This window comes from Danio aesculapii, chromosome 25 (genome assembly GCF_903798145.1).
Source record: "Danio aesculapii chromosome 25, fDanAes4.1, whole genome shotgun sequence".
NCBI classification, from domain to species: domain Eukaryota; kingdom Metazoa; phylum Chordata; class Actinopteri; order Cypriniformes; family Danionidae; genus Danio; species Danio aesculapii.
The window spans coordinates 29997940-30022145 of NC_079459.1; the positions used below are offsets into that span (position 1 = coordinate 29997940).

General features: G+C 35.2%; 1 protein-coding gene across 3 annotated transcripts; it reads right to left on the reverse strand.

Annotated features, from left to right (window-relative positions):
- Nucleotides 1-8214: 8214 nt before the first annotated feature.
- hmg20a (high mobility group 20A) lies at nucleotides 8215-22137 on the reverse strand. Of its 3 annotated transcripts, none has more exons than XM_056451746.1 (9): nucleotides 21994-22137; nucleotides 19863-19938; nucleotides 16601-16810; nucleotides 14269-14401; nucleotides 13795-13832; nucleotides 12870-12942; nucleotides 11996-12211; nucleotides 10123-10255; nucleotides 8215-8565 (listed from the first exon to the last, which is right to left on the reverse strand). In XM_056451746.1, the coding sequence occupies exons 2-9, from the start codon at nucleotides 19926-19928 to the stop codon at nucleotides 8562-8564; spliced, it is 873 nt and encodes a 290-aa protein (XP_056307721.1). In that variant the 5' UTR covers nucleotides 19929-19938; nucleotides 21994-22137; the 3' UTR covers nucleotides 8215-8561. The 3 variants fall into 3 exon arrangements, with proteins under 3 accessions (XP_056307721.1, XP_056307719.1, XP_056307720.1); XM_056451744.1 differs by having other exon boundaries at nucleotides 12870-12945; nucleotides 21994-22136; XM_056451745.1 differs by lacking the exon at nucleotides 8215-8565 and having other exon boundaries at nucleotides 10119-10255; nucleotides 12870-12945.
- Nucleotides 22138-24206: the final 2069 nt, after the last annotated feature.

Below are 24206 nucleotides of genomic sequence, written 5' to 3' on the forward strand. Positions count from 1 at the left end.
GAAACGGGGACGCGCAGAGGGCAGGGCGATGTGGACGCGCACTTCGTGTTGGAATGTCGGAAGCGCGCTTTGCTGCCTGGCAGTTTTGCTATGTTTTTATTTTGAGATTTCAATTAACATTCGTTAATCATATTGGTTCACATTTAAACTGAGCTATATATTAAGGAACTTTACGAGAATTAGATTTTTTTAGTGAATTAAATATAACATTTCAAGTGCAAGTGTGCACTTGCCTTAAAAATGCTTAAGCAAAACACAATGTGTTGATACAGGCCCAGATTTGCACAAACAGTGGTCCATATCTGGGTTATCATAACCTACTATTCTTGTTGTGTTGTTAGAAGTTCATTTTGTGTTGCCAGACGGTCATTGTGAAGCGTTTTCGTTCACTCTCTTAAAGGGACAGTTCACCCAAAATAGAAAATTCTGTCATCATTTACTCAACCTTCACTACTCACAAACCTGTTTGAGTTTCTATCTTCTGTTAAACTGTAAACCTGAGAGCATTTACTTCAATAGTCTTTGTTTTTATATGTTTATCTTGTGGTTACAGGTTTCAAGCATTTTTCCAAATATCTTCTTTTGTGTTTAGCAGAAAAAGGAAACTCTTACAGGTTTGGAAACACTTGAGGGTAAGTAAATGGTAAGTAAATTATAAATTTTGGGTGAACTATCTCTTTAACCCCATCCACAATATATATATATTTTTTTTCATCATAGCAGTGGCACACTCTTAATAAGTAGTTAGCAACAGCATTTTCGTGTAGTTTTATGGCTTGAATTTTCATTTATGCTAAGCAGAAGCTACAATTATAATTCTTACACACTGTGTTCATAAAGATAATCTTCACAAATGTTAAATATTGAAGACAAAATTTAGTGAGCAATTTAAGTTTCTTGTTTGACATGACGTTTAATGTTTGAAAACCTCAGGAGTCATGGAATACATGAATAAAAATCACATGTTGTCAAACGAAAAGTAAAAATAGCTTATTTACCACAGACCTTATTTCAGGCATTTTGTTCAAAAAGCTTTTTAAAAAAACTATTGAATTGAGGATGAGTGATGGAACCAGAAGTGCTAAAATGCTAACATGTTAGCTACAGATAATGCAGATGCCAGATTCGACAATTCCAGACATGTCTGCCATTTTAAAACATAATTCACAGTAAGATAATTTCCAGAATGGCACTACTTTTCACAGTGTCTTAGAATGTCTTGTTTTGTATTTTTATTTGTATTAGGTCAAGGGTTTTGAAGTGAGATAACTTTTATTCTTGTGTTAGTTAACATCTTCATCTTGTTTTATTATTTTAGTCAAGTAAAATCTGAATAAATATTCATACCATGGTTCCAGACGGTTGCTAGTCAACTTGCTTTTGAGTGTAATTGAGTATTTCAAGCCCCCGAATCCCTCTACAGAGACCAAATGAGTCTAATTAATTTCACAGCATCTATTTTAAAAGTTTCAGTCATTTGATAAGCAGATTTAGGCCAATTTTCAATTTAATCTCAACATATTCACAGTAAAGGGGGCGGCAGGGTGGCACTGTCACCTCACAGCAAGAAGGTCGCTGGACCAGTTGGCATTTCTGTGTGTGGAGTTTGCATGTTCTCCTCGTGTTGGTGTGGCTTTCCTCCGGGTGCTCCAGCGGTATGAGTGAATTGGATAAACTAAATTGTCTATAGTGTGTGAATAGGTGTTTTCCAGTACTGGGTTGCGGCTGGAAGGCCATTGCTGCGTAAAACATATGCTGGAATAGTTGGTGGTTCATTCCGCTGTGGCACCCCTGATGAATAAAGGACTAAACCGAAGGAAAATGAATGAATGAATGAATGAATTCACAGTAAAGCAGCGTGTGAATTAAAGGGGGGTTAGGGGGGATTGACCCCACTAACTAACACTTGATCTCCCCTGAGGACGTCAAATCAAGATGTATGGGGGGATGTTGATGAGAAATAGTTTGCTATGATCTATTTTTAAAAAATTAATGTTAATAATTAAAATGAAAAATAATATAAATATACATTTGACCACCCCTATAATGGTTCATACCATCGTGAATGCATAATCGCGCCTATGTGAGAAAAACAATCATTCAACAGTCTGAAATTGAGCAAATCTAGAGCACAGACAGACATCAGGAGTGTTCACAAGACTGTTTTCTCATAAAATAGGTGTTTGTATCTACATAAAGCCCAAAAATAAGTCTAATTAGATGCAGTTTTGTATAGTTTGACCTACAACAATAGCTGAAAGAGCTAATCAGAGGGTACTGAGGGTCACTAAATATCCCTCAAAACACTTAAAACTTAAATTTGTTGTATTAATAAACTAGATGTAATTAAAAATAAATACATAAATGACTGAAGCATGTGTTACACAAACTAATCGAAAACGCTGACCCCGTGATCGTCGATGTTTAATTCGTATACTGCAGTAAAGTACAATTCAAAGTATGTGATACAAATGAGATAGCATCAAAACACAAATCACTTCTGACCACATGTAATATGCTTCTTTCACCATTGTAGAGATTAATAGAGTGGCTATCCACTTTTATCAAGTGTAAAAATGAGCAGCGTGAACATTCAGCCTAACGTTCTTCTTTTCATCTCCTACAGAAGAAAGAGCATGAATTATTCCTTATAGCCAATAGGGTTTTTTATTCTTTTGCGTCAGCTCAGAGACTCATGCATAAACCATCAGCGCAGTATCAATCTAGTACATATCTGACCGCAGCTATTCTTCGTGAAATATCGGAGAAATATTCTTCCCTCTATTGCATGGCAGCTCCATTTACAGCAGAATATTGAAGGATGACAGAAGTGGGCCGTCATCATGCAAGGAAAATCCTATTCCCCCCTGACAGGACAAAGCTGATTCAGAGAAAGTGTTGCTGAGCTCATTGTGTGTGGGTTATTGGTTTGTGTGACTGCATTGTCTGCGGCTTCAGGGTGGATGTTCAGGAAATGAGCTCCACAATCTCATGACTCAAACGCACGCCACATCCTAACCCTGATGGATCCTCTCCTCTTTTCTCCTCTCCTCTTTTATATGTTGTTTCTCTCTCGTTTGAGGAAATGAAAAACATCTCGAGGGCGAAGGGAGTCTCATTTTGTGATTATGAGTTCTTGCATTCACAAACAGCAGGCCCCAGATCAGCTGTCTTTTGGTCGCTTTGGGCGAAAGAGGAGAGATAAAGATGAACAGTTGCATGGTTTGCAAACATGAGGTTTGAAAGGAAAAGGTCAACAAAATGGCCGGAGGAAGATAATAAATTAAGTAACTGACTTTTTATCTTGAAAGTCTGAGTTTGTAGCTTACAATCCTGACTTACTCTTGAAAATCCGAGTTTGTCTCGTAATTTTGGCTATTTTTCTTCATTTTACCCCAGACATGCTCAATAATGTTCCTATGTGGAGACTGGGCTGGCCAATCCTGTAGCACCCTGACTTTCTATGATTTCAGGAACTTTGATGTGGAGGCTGAAGTATGAGGAGGAGCGCTATCCTGCTGGAGAATTTGCCCTCTCCTGTGGTTTGTAATGTAAAGGGCAGCACAAATGTCTTGATACCTCAGGCTGTTGATGTTGCCATCCCCTCTGCAGATCTCTCGCACGCCCCCATACCTAGTTTATCTCACAAGTCTGATTTTTTCTTGAAAAAATGAGTTTGTCTCATAATATTGACTTTTTTTCTTCATTTTACCCCAGACATACTCAATAATGTTCATGTCTGGTGACTGGGCTGGCCAATCCTGGAGCACCTTGACCTTCTTTGCTTTCAGGAACTTTGATGTGGAGGCTGAATTATGAGAAGGAGCGCTATCCTGCTGAATAATTTACCCTCTCCTGTGGTTTGTAATGTAATGGGCAGTAGAGGACTGTACTGTGGAATCCATGAGACCGGACCAAATTTCTTGCGGCGCGGGAATAAATTTCCGAATAAAATGCGGTAGCGGTTGGTAACTCTGGTGTAATTTAAACAGGAGTGGGCAGTCTAACAATATAGCGTTCCAGACAGCTAGAGAGAAAGAGAGAGAGAGCATGCATCCGCCGTGGTGCTGTGTGTCACTTATTATAGGCTGTCTGGATTCTGTAGCATCCAGTTGGTTGTTTTATTGAAGGCATATTAATTCGCTATACATTTTACATTCTTCCTCGACCCAATATGTACCTGCTATGTGCATAGAAATGCAGATATGATATATGAAACACAATCGGTAGTTGGCAAACATATTGAGTGGATATGTTTGTAAATCTGACTTTGATAGAGTCACTACTTCACCAGCCAAAAACCTCATCGCACGTCACTGTTTAAGGCGGCACTCATGTCTCATCACAAAGAGGCAAACAAAACTGATATTTAGCCTACAATCCTTGCACAACCTACACTTTTATCTGTTATCTCTCTCTTTTGGTACCCAATTTTAACGTGAGATTTTGGAAACCAGATCTAAATTTAGCAGGAACGGTCGGGTCGGGTGGAAAATGGGGCGGGTGGGGCAGTAAGTGAACAAAGGATGAATATGCAGCGGGAGCGGTCGGGTGCGGAATAAAACCTGGTGGGAGCGGGACTAAAAAAACAGTCCCTTGCAGATCTCTAATGGGCAACACAAATGTCTTGATACCTCAGGCTGTTGAGCTTGCCATCCACTCTGCAGATCTCTCACACACCCTCATACTGAAGTAACCCCAAACCATGATTTTTCCTTCACCAAACTTGACTGATTTCCGTGAGAATCTTGGGTCCACATGGGTTTCAATAGGTCTTCTGCAGTATTTGTGATGATTGGGATGCAGTTCAACAGAAGATTCATCAGAAAAATCGACAAGTTATTATTTGTTGCTCTTACAACTGGGATCGACGACAAGACTTTTGTCATGTAGTGTAAGTTTTCTGAAGTCATATAATAGCACTGAGGAAAGTCATAATCATCGAGTCAGTGAGTCTGAACTTACTAAAGGGAAAGATCTGAATCACAAATGAATCATTTGACCTGGTTTTGTGATTAAATGATTCAATGACAAGTTTCCAAAGAATAAGTAGTTCACAAAACCGACACAGACAACATGTCTCCAAAGATATTAAGTGCTTTCGAGACAGAAAATAAAGCTGAATAAATAAATGACAGAATTTCCAGTTTTGGGACGGTTTTGTTTTTGTCCTCTTTTTTTTTACACAATGAAGGACACAAGGGTCAAAAGGAAGTTAGGTCATCTGGATGGCGCTCGCTCCATTCCTGACGGATGACAGGAAGTCCTGCAGTCTGACAGGAAATGGACATGACAACAGACAGGATATTACACATGTCCCGGAGTCTTGCACAGCTGTAGCCAACCTGTGCTCTCTAAAAACACACACTGAAAGAAATGACTTTTCAGTGTAGGCAAATCTAATAAATTGACTCTCATATTTTTTAAATAGTAAGTTTAACATTTAAAGTAACATTTAAAAAAGTTTAACATTTAAAGCTAGAGTTTTCTAAGTACATATTTAATATTAACACGTTTACTTCATGTAATAAATGAAATGAGTGGAGAGTTAAATATTAATGTTCATTTACTCGTAATATTTCAATATTTTCTAATCGTCGCAAACCTAGTAATATTAAGTAAGTTTTAATAATGGAAACGTCACAATGGATAGTTCCCAGCATGCTTTGCAAGGGATTGAATTAAAAGAAAAGTATTTTGAAATTAAAAAGCAACCTTAGGTGTTTAAATCTGAGAGAAAGACTTGTTAGAGTTTGATCATCATTAGTTTGTAGATTAAGAAGAGTTTTGAATATGTCTTTTAGTTTTAACCTTGCAGAAGAGCAGCACTCATGCTTTGGGGTCTTGGCATTTTTATTACCAGCATTAATGTTTGATGCTTCACTCAGAAAATCAAAGCTGTGCTAACACTAGCGCTGACATCAGTAAGCATTTATAAAATAAATTTGCTCTTGCTAAATAAATTTACTTAAAAGAAAGTGAAATAACACATTTCAAGTGGAAATCTGTGTCTTAATTAAACCAAGTTGTACTAATTTGTAACTAATAAGATTTATTTAAATTGATAAAAGCAATGTTCCTTCTGCGTTCGCGCGGGTTTCCTCCGGGTGCTCCGGTTTCCCCCACTGTCCAAAGACATGCAGTACAGGTGAATTGGGTAGGCTAAATTGTCCGTAGTGTATAAGTGTGAATGAGTGTGTATGGATGTTTCCCAGTGGTGGGTTGCAGCTGGAAGGGCATCCTCTGCTTATTCCTGTGGCCATCATTCCACTGTGGCGACCCCAGATTAATAAAGGGACTAAGCTAAAAAGAAAATGAATGAATGAATATATAATTTACGCATAATCTTTTTTTTTGCTCCACCCTCTTCCATGGCATAACTGAGCCGGTTTGTGTGTGTATAATTGCACCAAAAGAGCTTTTTAGAGTCAAAATATTGTCAATGTTTGTAAATAAAATCGCCAAAACAGCTTTTAGCTCCACTTTCATTAATTCAATTTAATTCAATTAGTGTCAAAATCAAGTTTCTTTCGCTCTCAAAAATATACATATTTGCATATAACCGCACCAACATAGCTTTTAGTTCTGCCCACTTCCAAGAATTACTAAATCAAGTCGGTCTAGCTATGCTTCCGAATATTAGTATATAATTTCACCAAATTAGCTTTTTACCCCTTCCACTTCCACGAATGACATAATTGAATCAGCTACCCTATACTCATTCATTCATTCATTCATTTTCTTTTCGGCTTAGTCCCTTTATTAATCTGGGGTCACCACAGCGGAATGAACCACCAACTTATCCAGCACATGTTTTTATGCAGTGGAGGCCCTTCCAGCTGCAACCCATCTCTGGGAAACATCCATACACACACATACACTACGGACAATTTAGCCTACCCAATTTACCTGTACCACATGTCTTTGGACTGTGGGGGAAACCAGAGCACCTGGAGGAAACCCACGCGAACGCGGGGAGAACATGCAAACTCCGCATAGTAACGCCAACTGACCTAGCTGAGGCTCGAACCAGTGACCTTCTTGCTGTGAGGCGACAGCACTACCTACTGCGCCATTGCATCACCCTTACCCTATACTCTTTTAAAATGTTTAAATTTGTATATAAAATCCTCAAAACAGCTTTTAGCTCCACCCACTTTCATTAATGTCATAATCAACCTAGTCTTGCTCTACTCTCAAAACAGACATATTTGCAGGAACACATCTTTAAACTCCGCCCACTTACTAAATTAAGTCGGTCTCATTATGCTCTCAAATATCAGTCTATAATTGCACATAAAAGCTTTTAGCCCCGCCCACTTCCACGAGTGAAATAAATTGAATCAGTTAAGAAATGTTCTCAAAATATTTATATTTGTATATAAAATCCTAAAAACAGCTTTTAGCTCCACCCACTTTCATTAATGTCATAATCAACCTAGTCTCGCTCTACTCTTAAAACATACATATTTGCATGAACATATCTTTAAACTCCGCCCACTTACTAAATCAAGTCGGTCTCACTATGCTCTCAAATATCAGTCTATAATTGCGCCTAAAAGCTTTTAGCCCCGCCCACTTCAACAAACAACATAAATCAAATCAGATACGATATGCTGTCAAAATATTTAAATTTGCCAATAAAATCCCCGAAGTAGCTTTTAGCTCCACCCACTTTCATTAATGTCAATCAACCTATTCTCACTCTACTTCCAAAATATTTACATAATTGTATTTAATCGCACTTACGCCAAGTTTAACTCCGCCCACATCTCACTATGCTTGCAAATATCAGTACAAAATTGCTCCTATAAGCTTTTAGCCCCGCCCACTTCCATGAATGACACAAATCTCACTATCCCCTTAAAATACTTTAATATCTGCGCATGAATGCCTCCAAAACAAACGTAGCTGGAAATAAAATGGGCACCATTAATGGATTCTCTCTTATACAGCCCACTTGAACGATTACATTAAATAAAAAACACTGAAGTACCTCACCCCAGACATGTAAAACCGCTAATTAATTCACACCTGCTTGAGCCCAACTGGGTTACAGCTGTTCAGTACCTGCCTTCCGGAGCGTGTGCAGTTGAGCAAAGCGTCTGTGCTGAGAACTATAACACTGCTGTCTCGAGCGCTTAATCCCAGAAGAGCAAAGTCTAATTAATTAATCTGAGCCTGAGGAGAAGGAGAGAGAATCAGACACTCGTCAACATCTTCATACATTTGCTTTATTCAATTCTTCCAATGTCAAGAACATACAGGGAATTTCAGCTACAAACGAACCGCCTTTCACAACGTCGCACTTTCTTACGCAACATAAAACGAGTATAAAATCGAGCCTAAAATCATTGCACAAGTATACATGCAGATAAACTCACGCTGCTGTTAAAATAACGCTTGTGGCAGAAATGTATGGCAAAAATAATAAAAACAAGCAGATAAAAATGGCATCGTAAAAAATAAATAGGAAAACAACCACCTGACCAAAAAAAAAACATTTTATGGTCGTCACAGGATAGGAGGAGGGGTAACTGCATTGGGGCGGGGCCTCTCAATTACCTGCGGGGGAATCAGAGCAGTTTGTTATGATGTTCAGATCATATTGAGAAAACATATTTCTAAAGAAGCTGTTGACTTAAAATTTTTACCAGATGTTGGTAACAACTAAAGAAATTCATATATGTGAAGCAAACAAATTTAATTATTTACAAATGAAGTTATGTGTAATAAAATGAAATGACACAAAGAAAAAGTATCGAACACACAAAGAAAGGAAGGTGTGTAAAGGCATGGAAAGCACAGAAAGCAGCTGAAATCTCTCAGTAGTTCTTCAGCAAGCCGCTGCCCTTTCTTGTTGTAAATGAATATTCACTACTTTAGTCCAACATCTACATAAGCAGGATGATGAAGATGAAACCAGAGTGGACTTTTCAGCAAGACAGTGATCCAAACACAGCCAAGGAAACTTATTAAATGCTTTCAGAGAAAGAAAATCAAGCTGTAGAATGGCCCAGCCAATCACCTGACTTGAATCCAATAGAAAAATACAAAATCCCACCTGAGCAATGCATGTTTACCAAAACCTAGTTCAATTCCATGTCAACAGCTCCTTTATGGCCCGTTTCCACTGAGTGGTACAGTACGGTTCGGTTCGGTGTGCTTTTATGACCGTTTCCACTGAGTGGTAAAGTACGGTTCAGTTCGGTGTGCTTTTATGGCCGTTTCCACTGTCAAAAGGTACCAAAAAGCGAACCGTACTGTAGCACTTTTTGGGTACCCTTTGCAAAGTTTAAGACGTGCAGCTGAACGCTATTGTTTTACAGAGAAACGTCACTAGCTTACACAAGCCAGGAGAATAAAAACAAAGGAACCGTCATTTTTAAATACACAGCCAAGACATTACACAGTAATACTATATAAATATAATGAAGAGCCATGGTCGTCCCGAGCTCAAACAAACATTGTCGTAGTCTTGATGAACAGTCACAAAGCCAAGAAGAACAAAATCTACAGTGTCCTGTTTTTGTTTTACAAGGCGTCTAAAGCACGAGTGGTTTCACTTTCTCCAGAGAGCTCGCATGCGCCCACCGTGTGTTTATATTTAAAATATGAACGTCTTGAGCTAATGATAATAATGTGCACGTGATTATTAAAGTGCTTCTGACATCAGATCCTTTCAGAAATAGACAAACGCGAGAGTGAACCACGAAAAAACTAAGGAGAAGCCCGAAAAAACAAAGGAGCAAATGATTCTTTCAGCAACCTAAAACATGAACAAGCTGCCATGTTTAACTATTATCATCATCCTTTGGACTATTATGAACTCAGAATGATGGAATTACTGTCTAACAGAGGCTACATGAGCTGTTGAAGATTAAAAGACACAGATGAGAGGTTTGCACTGACTGTGGGCTATATTGAGTACCATTGGTACCATTTTGGCAGCTGAAGCGCAAGCCTGATAAAGGTGATCCGTACCAACCCGCACCGTACCATACCATACTGTACCCCTCAGTGGAAACAGGCCATTAGAAATATTATTCCCAGGAAAAAAACATAATGTGTTCAATACTTATTTCCCCCACAGTAAAGCAGGAGTCAGTGGTGCGCAATTACCTGTCAAGACGGTTGACCACGTCCCGGACAGTGCTGATCAGGTGCTGGTGATCCTGCGGGCTGGACAGGATGAGGCTGTGGAGCTTCTTCATGTAGGAATCGATGGATTCCAGCGTTGGCGTCTCTCCACTGCCTGCAGGAACATGCGAAGATCAGTCAGAAAAAAAGATATACTACTTATAGAAGTCTTTCACATGATGCAAACAGCTGATTCACTGAAGAAACATCATTCGCATGGGGTTATCTGTAGGATTTAGGATCACAAGGCATTTATTACTCACATAAATAGAACTTGCTTTGGGAATTAAACTAACTTTCAGGATGGAACAATAGGCAAAACAATTTTTTTATTAAAATTGATCCTGCGGAAAAAAAACTGTATCTAATCGGTATTAAAAACAGATTTAGTAGATTATTATGATGACGATAATAATGAGAATAATGAGGAAAACATCATTAGAAAATGTCCAACTTTAAACTGTTTTTTAAAAATCCATCAAAATCTTTTAAAGCGGCTTTAATTGTGATTGTTGTTCAGTTTGTTTTTATGTGTTTTAAATGTATTTTTTAATGCTGTAACTTTTGTGGTTGTTTTTTTTTGTGCTTTGGGTTAAGAAAAACACTTGTTAAATATGATGGACTATTATTATTATTATTATTATTATTTATTAATACTTTTAATATTTTCAGTTTAGTCAAATTGAATATTTATAAATTAAAATAATTGTATTCAGTGCATTTAACTTCATTATTACTTTATTAGATGAATAATAATAAAAAAAAGCAGAATCAAGTGTATAAAAATACATAATTTATGAAGATAAATATACAATAATAGAGAAACAAAGACATTTCTTTTTTTTCAATTTTGAAGAATTTAGGAAAACTTGAAGCATTTATTTTAATTAAACGTATTATATATAAATAATCCAAATCTCAAGTGTGAATCAGACTACTCATCACTATCCTAAATGATAAAAGAATTAGTTTCATTTATTTAATTTGGATAAATGATATATGAGTACACTACAGGACAAAAGTCTTGTCGTCGATCCCAGTTGCAAGAACTTCTAGTTGATCATTGTGAAAAGTGTCAGAAGGTCGATTTTAGGTCAAGTTTAGTGAAGGAAAAGTCATGGTTGGTTCAGTATGGGGGCATGAGAGAGATCTGCAGAGTGGATGGCAACATCAACAGTCTGAGGTATCAAGACATTTGTGCTGCCCATAACATTACAAACCACAGGAGAGGGCAAATTCTTCAGCAGGATAGCGCTCCTTCTCATACTTCAGCCTCCACATCAAAGTTCCTGAAAACAAAGAAGGTCAAAGTGTTCCAGGATTGGCCAGCCCAGTCACCAGACATGAACATTATTGAGCATGTCTGGGGTAAGATGAGGTGAAGGCATTGAAGATGAATCCACAGAATCTTGATGAACTCTGGGAGTCCTGCAAGAACGCTTTCTTTGCCATTCCAGATGACTTTATTAATGAGTGATTTGAGTCATTGCAGAGATGTATGGATGCAGTCCTCCAAGCTCATGGGAGTCAGACACAATATTCATTCTTTCTCCACTGCAGCACGACTTTATATTCTATACTGGACATTATTTCTGTTAAATGACAAGACTATTGTCTAAGCGAAGTCAGACCTTACTGTCCAAATTAAATAATTAAAAATCAAGGCATGTTTTGGTGAAATAAGCGTAATCTAGAGGCCTTTGCCTTTCATATAAGCCACTTCTGATACCAAATGAAGAACTAGAAGTCAAGTTATTATTTGTTGGTCCTAAAACTTGGATCGGCGACAAGACTTTTGTCAGGTAATCTAGACTGTATTAAGTATGTGAATTGCAAATGTACTGTTGGGTCTGACCGGGGAGCGGGACAGTGGAGAAGCTGTGTGTGAGGGCCGAGCGCAGGGTCTCCAGGTGCTGCAGCAGGAGACTGTTTCGGGTGCGCTCCTGAAGAACATCTCCTTCCAGACGCTCCACAGCCGAGCGCATGCTCTCCACATGTTTCTGCAGCGCCGCGTTACGTTCCTCATACTCCATATTAGTCTTTCTCAGCTGCCGCATTTCAGCCTCACGCGCTGGAACAAACACACACACATATACACAGTCAGTGTCAAAGGCACAACATGTTTCATTAAATTATCCAGGAACCACTAGAACAGTGTTACATATTTTGCTGTGTAATGTACTTAAAGGGGACCAATTATGCTCTTTTTTACAAGATGTAAAATAAGTGGTTATTCAGCAACGATTCAGAGCAGGAGTGTCACGTAATGAAGCGACGTAGCAAGTAAACAATTTAAGCGAAGAGGGAACACAAAGAGGCCGGCTGTAATTTCGCTCAATGGTGAGTGACAATTACTGTGATGATGGTGCTAAAGGCTGCTTTGTTTAGTTTGCTTTGCGCTTGCGGAAGTTCTGGTTCTGAATGAGAAAAACAGATACTGCCTCCGCTGTGCGGAAAGACCATAGACTGTAAAAGATATGGACGTAGTATCCGTGACGTCATCCATAGGTTTCTGATGAACTCAAAAGGAGCTACAAGTAGGTGTGGCCACCCGTCATCAAACATGGACCAAGAGGCGGAGTGTGAGCGGAGCTACAGACGCCTGCTATCTTTGACACTATCTACATTGTAAAAGCGGTATACAAATAAAGATGAATTGAATTGAAAAAATCATGATCTCTATTTTAAGCAGCAGATAGACTCACACATTGACCAGCGTCTGCTCTTACCTTTGCTGTGATTCAGAAACTCTTCAGTGAAGATGGGAATGTCAAACACAGAGCGATCCTTCATCTCCAGATCCTTCTGAGAGAAGAAACAACCTTTGAGTCGACACACTTATGTAGAACAGTCAGAAATTCACATATAGACTCGATCAGAATTTCAAAACACTGAATTAAAAAATGAAAATCTGCAAATTATCAATCAATAATAGCACAGCACCCACATATTGAAACAATCTGACCAACACATTTCTATAATCCTGTTAGATGTGATTTATGAATGACCTCATGAACAAATAAAGGCTGATAAACAATGAAACTGATCATCGAAAAACATGACTTTAGAAAAAAACATAATGTTTAGAAAGTTTTCTGTGACTCTTTATCAGTTTGTTCATTTCCAGTAGTGTGATTATTGGCTCATTTCATTAAAAATATTTTAAATTAATATAATTTAGCTAAATAAACAGTAATAAAGTAGCTATAAAAACCAAAATAATGACCTTTACATGACTATTAAAACAAAACCTGTGGCTTTTCCAGTAGTATATGACTGCTTGATTATTTTATTAGAGTTTCAAATAAAAAACGTTTTTATTAGATTTTTCTGATATGTTGAATTATTTTTAAATTTATTGGGTTGTTATTTGATAAATTCATGACATCATTATATGAAAACTAATATACTTTAAATGAAATATTTGTTAACTGTCTCAAAATATAGTGATTAGAGCATCATCTCATTTTTTTTAACTGTAGCTAATTACATGTTTCAGAAATACTGAAGTTATTGTTGACATTTCCATCATCCCAGATTAAGATTCCATAGTTCCATTCAAACCTCCAGGCCTGAAAACCACAGTTCTCTCTGTTAATCCCGGGTTTTTCACAAAATGACAAATGTATGCAGATTCTGAGTGGGATATTTTACCTCATGAAGGGATTCACCAGGCGCCTGCCTTCCAGCATCTGATAAACACAGCAACAGGAAGGGAATTTTAGATTTGGCGTGATTTAAAGGGATAGTTCACTCGAAATGTACACCTTTTGCATCAATAGTAGAAATAAAAAAACACTAATGAAGTCAGTTCTTTCCAATATTTTTAAGTATATTTTCCTTTGTTCAACAGCAGAAAGAAACTCTTGTTAGTTTGGAACAATTGAAGAATGAATAAGCAATTGACAAAACTTTCATTTTTAGGTGAACGGCCCTTTTAAGATGCACAACACCTCTTCCTTTCTATTTTTGAAGCACCACCCGCTTTTAATCACAATGGTCGAAAATCCTGCACCACACACACCTCTATAGTAAACCATCAAGTGTTTTCTGATTGGTTGCGACAGTTACTCTGACCCATTTTCTACATTCACCATGTTCATTTTCAGTGTGTCTGTGTGTTCGTACCTCCTCTGTGCCTCTTTCCTTTTTGTTTCTCCTGCACCTTCCTGCTGAAGTGTTTATACGCTTCGGTTTTCTGATACTGCTCCAGTTCTCTCATGTAGCGCTCCTTATCTTTGTCCGCTTCATCCAGATACCGCTGAGACAGAATGAAATAGTGTTATATTAGTCTCTGAGGCCGTTTCCACCTGGTAATAACATGCTTTCAATTACATGTGTCTTTTGAGGCCACTTGTGTTCGGATTTCATCAAGACAGTCTCTATGTTTTTGGATAGTATAGGCCTTGATCTGCTAAAAATAGTTGTTAAAGTGATTGGTCTTTCCTCCACAAACATATGACCAAAACAACAGACTGGGCTATGACTGAACCAATAACAGTAGAGAAGTTCTCAGAAAGGATGGGTTTAGAGAGAGCAGATAATTTAAAGGTGCACTAAGCATTTTTCTCCAAAATATGTTGATATTTGAAAGTATCAAGACAAACAGCCCATAACCCAACAAGACCAAACCCCATTTATGATTTCTTCGCTATATTTACTAGACACACCTCTTACTGTTGAAAAGGCTGCAAGGCCTCACACTTCAAAAATAACGATTAGTTGGTTTTCTTTAAATAAATTGAGCTAATGTGCTGCTTTTGAACCGATTAGTTGACTTAACTTAAAAAAGTGAGTAAGCCTGTGGCTTTTAAACCGATTAGCTGGCTTTACCTAAAAAAGTGAGTAAACCTGTTGATTTTAAAGCGATTAGTTGACTTTAAATAGTGAGGAAACATGTTGATTTTAAAGCGATTAGTTGACTTTAAATAGTGAGGAAACCTGTTGATTGTAAAGCGATTAGTTGACTTTAAATAGTGAGGAAACCTGTTGATTGTAAAGCGATTAGTTGACTTTAAATAGTGAGGAAACATGTTGATTGTAAAGCGATTAGTTGACTTTAAATAGTGAGGAAACCTGTTGATTTTAAAGCGATTAGTTGACTTTAAATAGTGAGGAAACCTGTTGATTGTAAAGCGATTAGTTGACTTTAAATAGTGAGTAAACCTGTTGATTTTAAAGCGATTAGTTGACTTTAAATAGTGAGGAAACCTGTTGATTTTAAAGCGATTAGTTGACTTTAAATAGTGAGGAAACATGTTGATTGTAAAGCGATTAGTTGACTTTAAATAGTGAGGAAACCTGTTGATTTTAAAGCGATTAGTTGACTTTAAATAGTGAGGAAACCTGTTGATTGTAAAGCGATTAGTTGACTTTAAATAGTGAGTAAACCTGTTGATTTTAAAGCGATTAGTTGACTTTAAATAGTGAGGAAACCTGTTGATTTTAAAGCGATTAGTTGACTTTAAATAGTGAGGAAACCTGTTGATTTTAAAGCGATTAGTTGACTTTAAATAGTGAGTAAACCTGTTGATTTTAAAGCGATTAGTTGACTTTAAATAGTGAGGAAACCTGTTGATTTTAAAGCGATTAGTTGACTTTAAATAGTGAGGAAACATGTTGATTTTAAAGCGATTAGTTGACTTTAAATAGTGAGTAAACCTGTTGATTGTAAAGCGATTAGTTGACTTTAAATAGTGAGTGAACCTGTTGATTTTAAAGCGATTAGTTGACTTTACTTAAAAAAGTGAGTAAACCTGTTGATTTTAAGTGATAAGTTGACTGAACTTAAAAATGCGATTAGCTGGCTTTACTTAAAAAGTGGGTAAACTCGTTGCATTCAAAGTGCTTGGTTGATTTAAATTGAAAACTTATGGTTTTTAAAGTGATTAGCTGACTACTTTAAAAAGTGAGTAAACCTGTTGATTTTAAAGCGATTAGTTGACTTAACTTAAAAAAGTGAGTAAACTTGTGGCTTTTAAAGCGATTAGTTGACTTTACTTAAAGGTGTTGTATGTAAGTTCTTGACTCTTTTAAAGCACAAAAATACTATAATATGTTTGCAGATATTTAAGAAACATGCCATATACACATACATACATACATACATACATAAAAACTCAAACTGAATTCAACATAAAAAATAAAGTCATACAGGTGTAGGATTCCTGACTAAATTAATGGCTTATTTAAATAATTGGGTGAACTATACAGAACTTACAGGTATCTTCTACTAGCATGATATATCTACAACTAAAATTCCTTCAAATTCTGAATGAAGAAAATCACATTATTTCTGAAAGAAAAACCAAGTGGTCTATGAATTGTTCAGCTCTGTATACTATGATAAATCGACCACTACAGTAAACTAACAGTAAACCAGTTGCAATAGGCAAAATGAGCGGCCTATAAAACAGGTCCAATGTTTACAGGTCTATATATTACACGCGCGTGTCCTGACCTGTTTCTCGTCAGCAGGCAGTTTGCTCCACTCATTGCCGAGCATCCTGGTGATCTCTGGGAAAGGCACGTCGGGTCTTTCCGCCCTCACCTGCTCGCGCCGCTCGTTCATGAAGCGCACATATCCTGTTAACGGGGCTTTGGGGGCGTTACTGTCCTTCAGCGGCTTCTTCCTCCTCCTGCCTTTGGTCCAGCTGCTCCTGCGAGGTTTCTGACAAAAACAGTTTTTTGCTTATTAGAGCTGCAAGATACTGGAAAAATATGCGATATCGTTGTCGAGTATTGCGATAATGATATTTCTTAGATTATAACGTTCCCCTTTTTATTAGCTATGTTTTCAAATATGGTTAATCTTTTAAAAGATTCAAATAAACAGCTAAAATACATTTTTCAGATCTAACTCCCTAATTTCAGATCTAAGTTCACCTTTTGAGTTGCCCCAGCCAATAGCAGAACAGCAACTACTAGGGAGGCGGGGATAATGATAGTAAGGCCTCATTTGAGTGGTCAAAATTAGATAATCAACCAATGGATAAATATCACACGTGTATTATTGCGATAATGAAAATTTTGCAATATCTTGCTGCATGATACTGGCAAAAATGTTATATTGTTGTCAAGTATTGCGATAACGTTATTCTTACAGTATAACATTTCCATTAAAAAATGCACATTTTTATTAGCTGTTTTTAAATATTTTATTAATGTGATGATATTAAAATAAACAGCTAAAATATATTTTTCAGATCTAATTCCCTAATTTCAGATCTAAGTTCACCTTTTGGGTCACTCCAGTCAATAGCAGAACAGCAACTACTGGGGAGGCGGGGATAAAGATAGTAAGGCCCCATCTGATTGGTCAAATTTAGATAATCAACCAATGGATAAATATCACACGTGTGATACATATACTATTATCGCGATATCGATAATTTTGTGATATAATGCTGCACGATACTGGGAAAATATGCAATATCGTTGAGTATTGCGATAACCATATTTCTTACAATATAACTTTGACCTTTTTATTTGCTTTGTTTTCAAATATTTTAGTTATGTAATGATATTAAAATAGACTGATAAAAGATATTCTTTGGATCTGATTAATTCTAATTCAGACAAAAAAAAACTGTGTCAAGGTGCAAACATGTAGTCTTTAAAACACTATGAATGAGTGAAAACCTCAGCAGATATTCTGATCTGCCCTGAAAATCTTCCCATTAGTGATTATTTTCAGTTCACTTTGGGTCGCTCCAGCCAATAGCAGAACAGCAACTATTACATTTTTAATTTTGAACCACAATTTGTCCCAAAAGGATTTGACAATAGTACAACTGTAAAAAAAAGATGTAGCTGTATATTTTAACGTCATTCCATAACAAAAATATTTTAAAAACATGGCTAATAAAATAGAATTTTTCTAGGAAAAAGTTATATTGTACGAAATATGGTTATCGCAATACTCAACAACACTGCCTATTTTCCCAGTATCGTGCAACAATATATCGTAAAATTATCGATATCGCGATAATAGTAAATATATCACACGTGTGATGTTTATCCATTGGTTGATTATCTAAATTTGACCAATCAGATAGGGACTTATTATCTTTATCTCCGCCCTACTAGTCCCTAATAGTTGCTTTCTGCTATAGACTGGAGTGCCCAAAAGGTGAACTTAGATCTGAAATTAGGGAATTAGGTCTGAAAAATATATTTTAGGGTAACACTATTTTGATGCTCCATCTGAGTATTAGTAGACTGTCTGCTTAATATCTGTTGATACTGCCCCTTCAACAGATATTTAACTGACTGTAAGAAACTTTGCAAGTACATGTACAGGTGAAGTCAGAATTAATAGCCCCCTTTGAATTTTTTTTCTTTTTTAAATATTTCCCAAATGATGTTTAACAGATTCAGGAAATTTTCACAGTATGTCTGATAATATTTTTTCTTCTGGACAAAGTCTTATTGGTTTTATTTCGGCTAGAATAAAAGCAGTTTTTATTTTTTTTAAACACCAATTTATGGTCAATATTATTAGCCCCTTTAAGCTATTTTTTTGTTTAGATAGTCTACAGAACAAACCATCGTTATACAATAACTTGCCTAATTACCCTAACCTGCCTAGTTAACCTAATTAACCTAGTTAAGCCTTTAAATGTCACTTTAAGCTGTATAGAAGTGTCTCGAAAAATATCTAGTCAAATATTATTTACTGTCAGCATGGCAAAGAAAAAATAAATCAGTTATTAGAAATGAGTTATTAAAACTATTATGTTTAGAAATGTGTTAAAAAAATATTCTCTCTGTTAAACAGAAATTGGAGAAAAAAATAAACAGGGGGGCTAATAATTCTGACTAACTGTACACTATCCCCAACCTAACAGTCTACTTATAATCTAATGAGAATTAGTTGGCATGTAGATGCAATGCAACTTAAATTCAACAAACGGACCATCAAAATAAAGTGTGACCTATTTTAGCTGTTTATTTCAACATCATTACATAACTAAAATATTTTTAAAACATAGCTAATAAAAATAGCTTTTTCTAGGGAAAAGTTATATCATCAGAAATATCGTTATCGCAATATTCAACAACAGTATCGCATGATTCTGAGATTCAATCTTTCAAGCAGAAAGTACATATATCACTGTCCAAATTAAATCTCATTCAAAGAAATCCATCACACGGTTAAATGTCATTTAATTTTAGGTAGAAAGGTAAATGGCAGGTATCTAGTTCTAACTTTAATAGTATCAGCTTTAGGAAATCTCTGAGATAAAACCTTTCTTTTAACAGAAAGAGGAAAATATTCTTTTATAATTAGTCATCTTAACACCTTGTTATTACATTTAATATGGGTTAGATTTAATACAACCTTCACTTGTTCCAAACCTTTCTGTGTTTCTTTTTTCTGTTGAACACAGAAGAAGATATTTTGAAGAGAGCTGAACTATTGACTTCCATAGTATTTGTCTTTCCTATTGTGAAAGTATTTCATCTTTTTTCAAAATAAAAGTTTATAACCGCTTGAGGGTGAGTAAATAGTCGATTGTAATTTTTGGGTGAACTATCCCTGTTTCGATTTACCATGTTGTGGGCTCCTTTACTGATAATGCATAATTGATAATCGCTATAATTGATCATTATGGGCTTGTGATTTTAGCTTCAGTTGTAAATTTGCGTTGTGCTCATTATTACTGGACTTCCAGCTGTTTAATTACAGCCAGGGTTTGAGGATCTTATGATCTACTCACCTCATCTCCGTTCCGCTGGCTGCTGTTGTCAGTATTGGCTCCCGGTGACCCGCTCTGCTCCTCCATGACCTCTGACCTTCAGTGTCACATAAATAGCAGTGATGTTAAAAGTGAAAACGACTGCGCTCAGCATTTACAAATAATTTAGTGACATCATGGCTAATTGTATTAAAATAAATTTATATATTAAGTACTTTTTTATCTTATATTGACTAACAAAAAACTCAAAACATGTATAAATGATTTTTAAAATAATAAAGTAATCACTGGCTCATATTTACACAAATATATATAACAGTAAACATGAACAATAAAAAATTCTATAAAAGAAAAACGGCATTAGATATTATTTTAACATTGTTGTTGACTAACAAAATGTTCGTACATTTTTGTAAACAATAAGCTAAACAGCTGTATTTTTTAGCAGTCTATGATAATTCTACAGCATTAAATATATTTACATTTTAATAAATCAATGCAAATACACATTATATCTAATATAAAGTATACAGGTATGTGTAAATAGTAAGTATAACAATCACACGCATACAGTATTTCTAAAAACAACTTTAATACCATAAATATTGTGTACAAAAATAAAACAAAATACTCTAAAAAATTCAAGAAAGCACTATATTTACCAGCATTCTAGAGTCTAATTTACTTCATAAATAGAAGTTTAGCAATATTGTCATTATTTTACCTCACTAATACCATATTTTTTCATAAATAAAATATATAGCTGTTTAATTGTACAGCAACTAAAATCTTTACACTTTAATAACTCAATTGTCAAAATTATACATTATATATAATATCCAGTATGTGTTTAGGAAGTATAACAATCACACATGTACAGTAATTATAAAAGCATCCTTTATTTCATAAACATTGTGCACAAATATATTCAAAAATACTCTAAAATTAATAAACCACTATATTTACAGGTACTCTGGAGTGTAATTTACTTCATGAGCATAGAAGTTTAGCAACATTGCCATTATTTTACCTCACTAATACCATACTTATTTGTAACCAATAAAATATATAGCCGTATAATTGTACAGCAATAAACATATTTATATTTTAATAGCTAAATTTAAAAATTATACATGATATATAATATACAGTGTGTGTAACATTACATAGTAAGCATAACAACCACACACATTCAGTATTTATAAAAACATTATTAATTTTGTAAATATTGTGCACAAATATATTCAAAAATACTTTAAATGAATAAAGCACTATATTTACCAGTACTATGGAGTCTGATTTACTTCATGAACATGGAAGTTTAGCAACATTACCATTATTTTACCTCACTAATACCTTATTTATTCGTAAACAATAAAATATATAGCTGTATAAAGTAGAGCAATTAAAATCTTTACATTTAAATAGCTCAATTGTTAAAATGATCCATTATAACATAAAGTATGTGTGTATAGTAAGTATAACAATCACACACATACAACATTTATATATACAACAAGAATATCGTAAACATTGTGCACAAACATAAAAGAAAATACTCTAAATGAATAAACCCCTATATTTACAGGTATTCTGGAGTGTAATTTACTTCATGAACATGGTAGTTTAGCGACATTGCCATTATTTTACCTCACTAATACCATATTTATTCATAAACAATAAAATACATAGCACTATTACTGTACAGCAACAAACATATTTATATTTCAATGGCTAAATTGTAAAATGTATATATATATATATATATATATATATATATATATATATATATATATATATATATATATATATATATATATATATACAGTGTGTGTAACGTTATATAGCAAGTATAACAACCCCACATTCAGTATTTATTTAAACATTAATAATATCGTAAATATTGTGCACAAACAAATTCAAAAATACTCTAAAATGAATAAACCAATATATTTACCAGTATTCTGGAGTGTAAATTACTATATGAAACTAAAGTTTGACAACATTGTCATTATTTTACCTCACTAATACCATTCAGCTCCTGTAATTAACGTTTATAGGATTGATAAAGAAGATTTTAGAGACTATATTAATAATAATCTATCAGACGCATAAGAATAATCCTGAACCCGACAGATATTAGTCATCTCACCTGTCTTCAGCTCTCGAGCTGCAATCGGGTGCAAAATTGCGTATTTAATGTGTTTTTCCACGTTTTTTTCCAAAAGATTTTGGAGAGAAAAATATTGCGAGTCAAAACAATGCAGGGAGCCGGCTGACGTCATCACGCGGCGACAGGAAGCAGGACGCACGGTTCCGTCACGCGCTCTCAGACCCTTGCCAAGTCCAGCCGGGATTTCTCTTCTTCATCATCATCATCATCGTCGTCGTCCTCATCCTCATCGCATATTTAAAGTGTGTTATTGTGGTTCTATTTTCTGAAACGTTGCATCGCTGTTGGAGTTTAAGGTCGTTCAATATCAAGGGATCAATAATAGAGCGTTGCTGCCCTCCGCTGCTCAACAGCTGCAATTGCAAATAACACTATATAGATTGATAAGAAAATTCTAAATATATATTTGTACAAGTATTAACAATGCACAACATGATAATAAAACATTTGCTCATATTTTAAAAAAAATCATTAAATATATGAAATAATAATACACTACCTGACAAAAGTCTTGTTGCCGATCTAAGTTTTAAGAACAGCAAATAATAACTTGACTTCTAGTTGATCATTTGGTATCAGAAAGGGCTTATGTGAAAGGCAAAGGCCTCTAGATTACGCTTATTTTACCAAAATAAAATATGATCATGCCTTGATTTTTAATTATTGAATTAGGACAGTAAGATTTGACTTTGCTTAGACACAAGTCTTGTCACTTAACAGAAATAATGTCCAGTATAGAATATAAAGTCATGCTGCAGTGGAGAAAAGAACGAATATTGTGTTTGACTCCCATGAGCTTGGAGGCCTACCTCAGGCTTTTGATGTTGCCATCCACTCATCTCTCTCTCATGATCTCTCTCGTGCCCCCAAACTAAATGAAACCTCAAACCATGATTTTTCCTTTACCAGACTTGACTGATTTTTATAAGAATCTTGGGTCCGTGCGGGTTTCAATATCTGCAGTATTTGTGATGATTGGGATGCAGTTCAACAGAGAATTCGACCTTCTGACACTTTTCCAAATAATCAACTACTGTAGAAGTCAAGTTAATATTTGTTGCTCTTACAACTGGGATCGACGACAAGCCTTTTTTTTCAGGTAGTGTATGTAATTATTTAATAATAAATTAGTGTAATGAATAATTTATAAATAAAAATCTAAAATAATTATTTAATAATAAATAACAGGCTAATATTAGTTTGATACTGTAATAAATAAATAATAAATAAATTATTATATATAAAAATATAAAATAATTATTAAACAGCAAGTAACCTGATTTATATTAACAAAAAAGCCCTTCCAGCTGCAACCCATCTCTGGGGAACACACATACACACTCATTCACTAAGGACAATTTTAGCTTACCCAATTCACCTGTACCACATGTCTTTGGACTGTGGGGGAAACCGGAGCACCCGGAGGAAACCCACATGAGAGAACATGCAAACTCCACACAAAAATGCCAACTGACCCTGCCGAGGCTTGAACCAGGGACCTTCTTGCTGTGAGGTGACAGCACTACCAACTGCGCCACTGCGTCACCCCAATATAAAGTCATATTTAATAAAAATAATAATAATAATAATGCATTACTTTTCCACATGTAATTGAATATAAAGTCATATTTTATAATAATAATAACAACAACAACAACAACAACAACAACAACAACAACAATAATAATGCATTACTTTTCCACATGTAATTGAATATAAAGTCATATTTTATAATAATAAAAACAACAACAACAACAACAACAACAACAATAATAATGCATTAATTTTCCACATGTAATTGAATATAAAGTCATATTTTATAATTATAAAAACAACAACAACAACAACAACAATAATGCATTACTTTTCCACATGTAATTGAATAAAATGTCATATTTTATAACAACAACAACAACAACAACAATAATAATAATAATGCATTAATTTTCCACATGTAATTGAATATAAAGTCATATTTTATAATTATAAAAACAACAACAACAACAACAACAACAACAACAATAATAATGCATTAATTTTCCACATGTAATTGAATATAAAGTCATATTTTATAATTATAAAAACAACAACAACAACAACAACAATAATGCATTACTTTTCCACATGTAATTGAATAAAATGTCATATTTTATAACAACAACAACAACAACAACAATAATAATAATAATGCA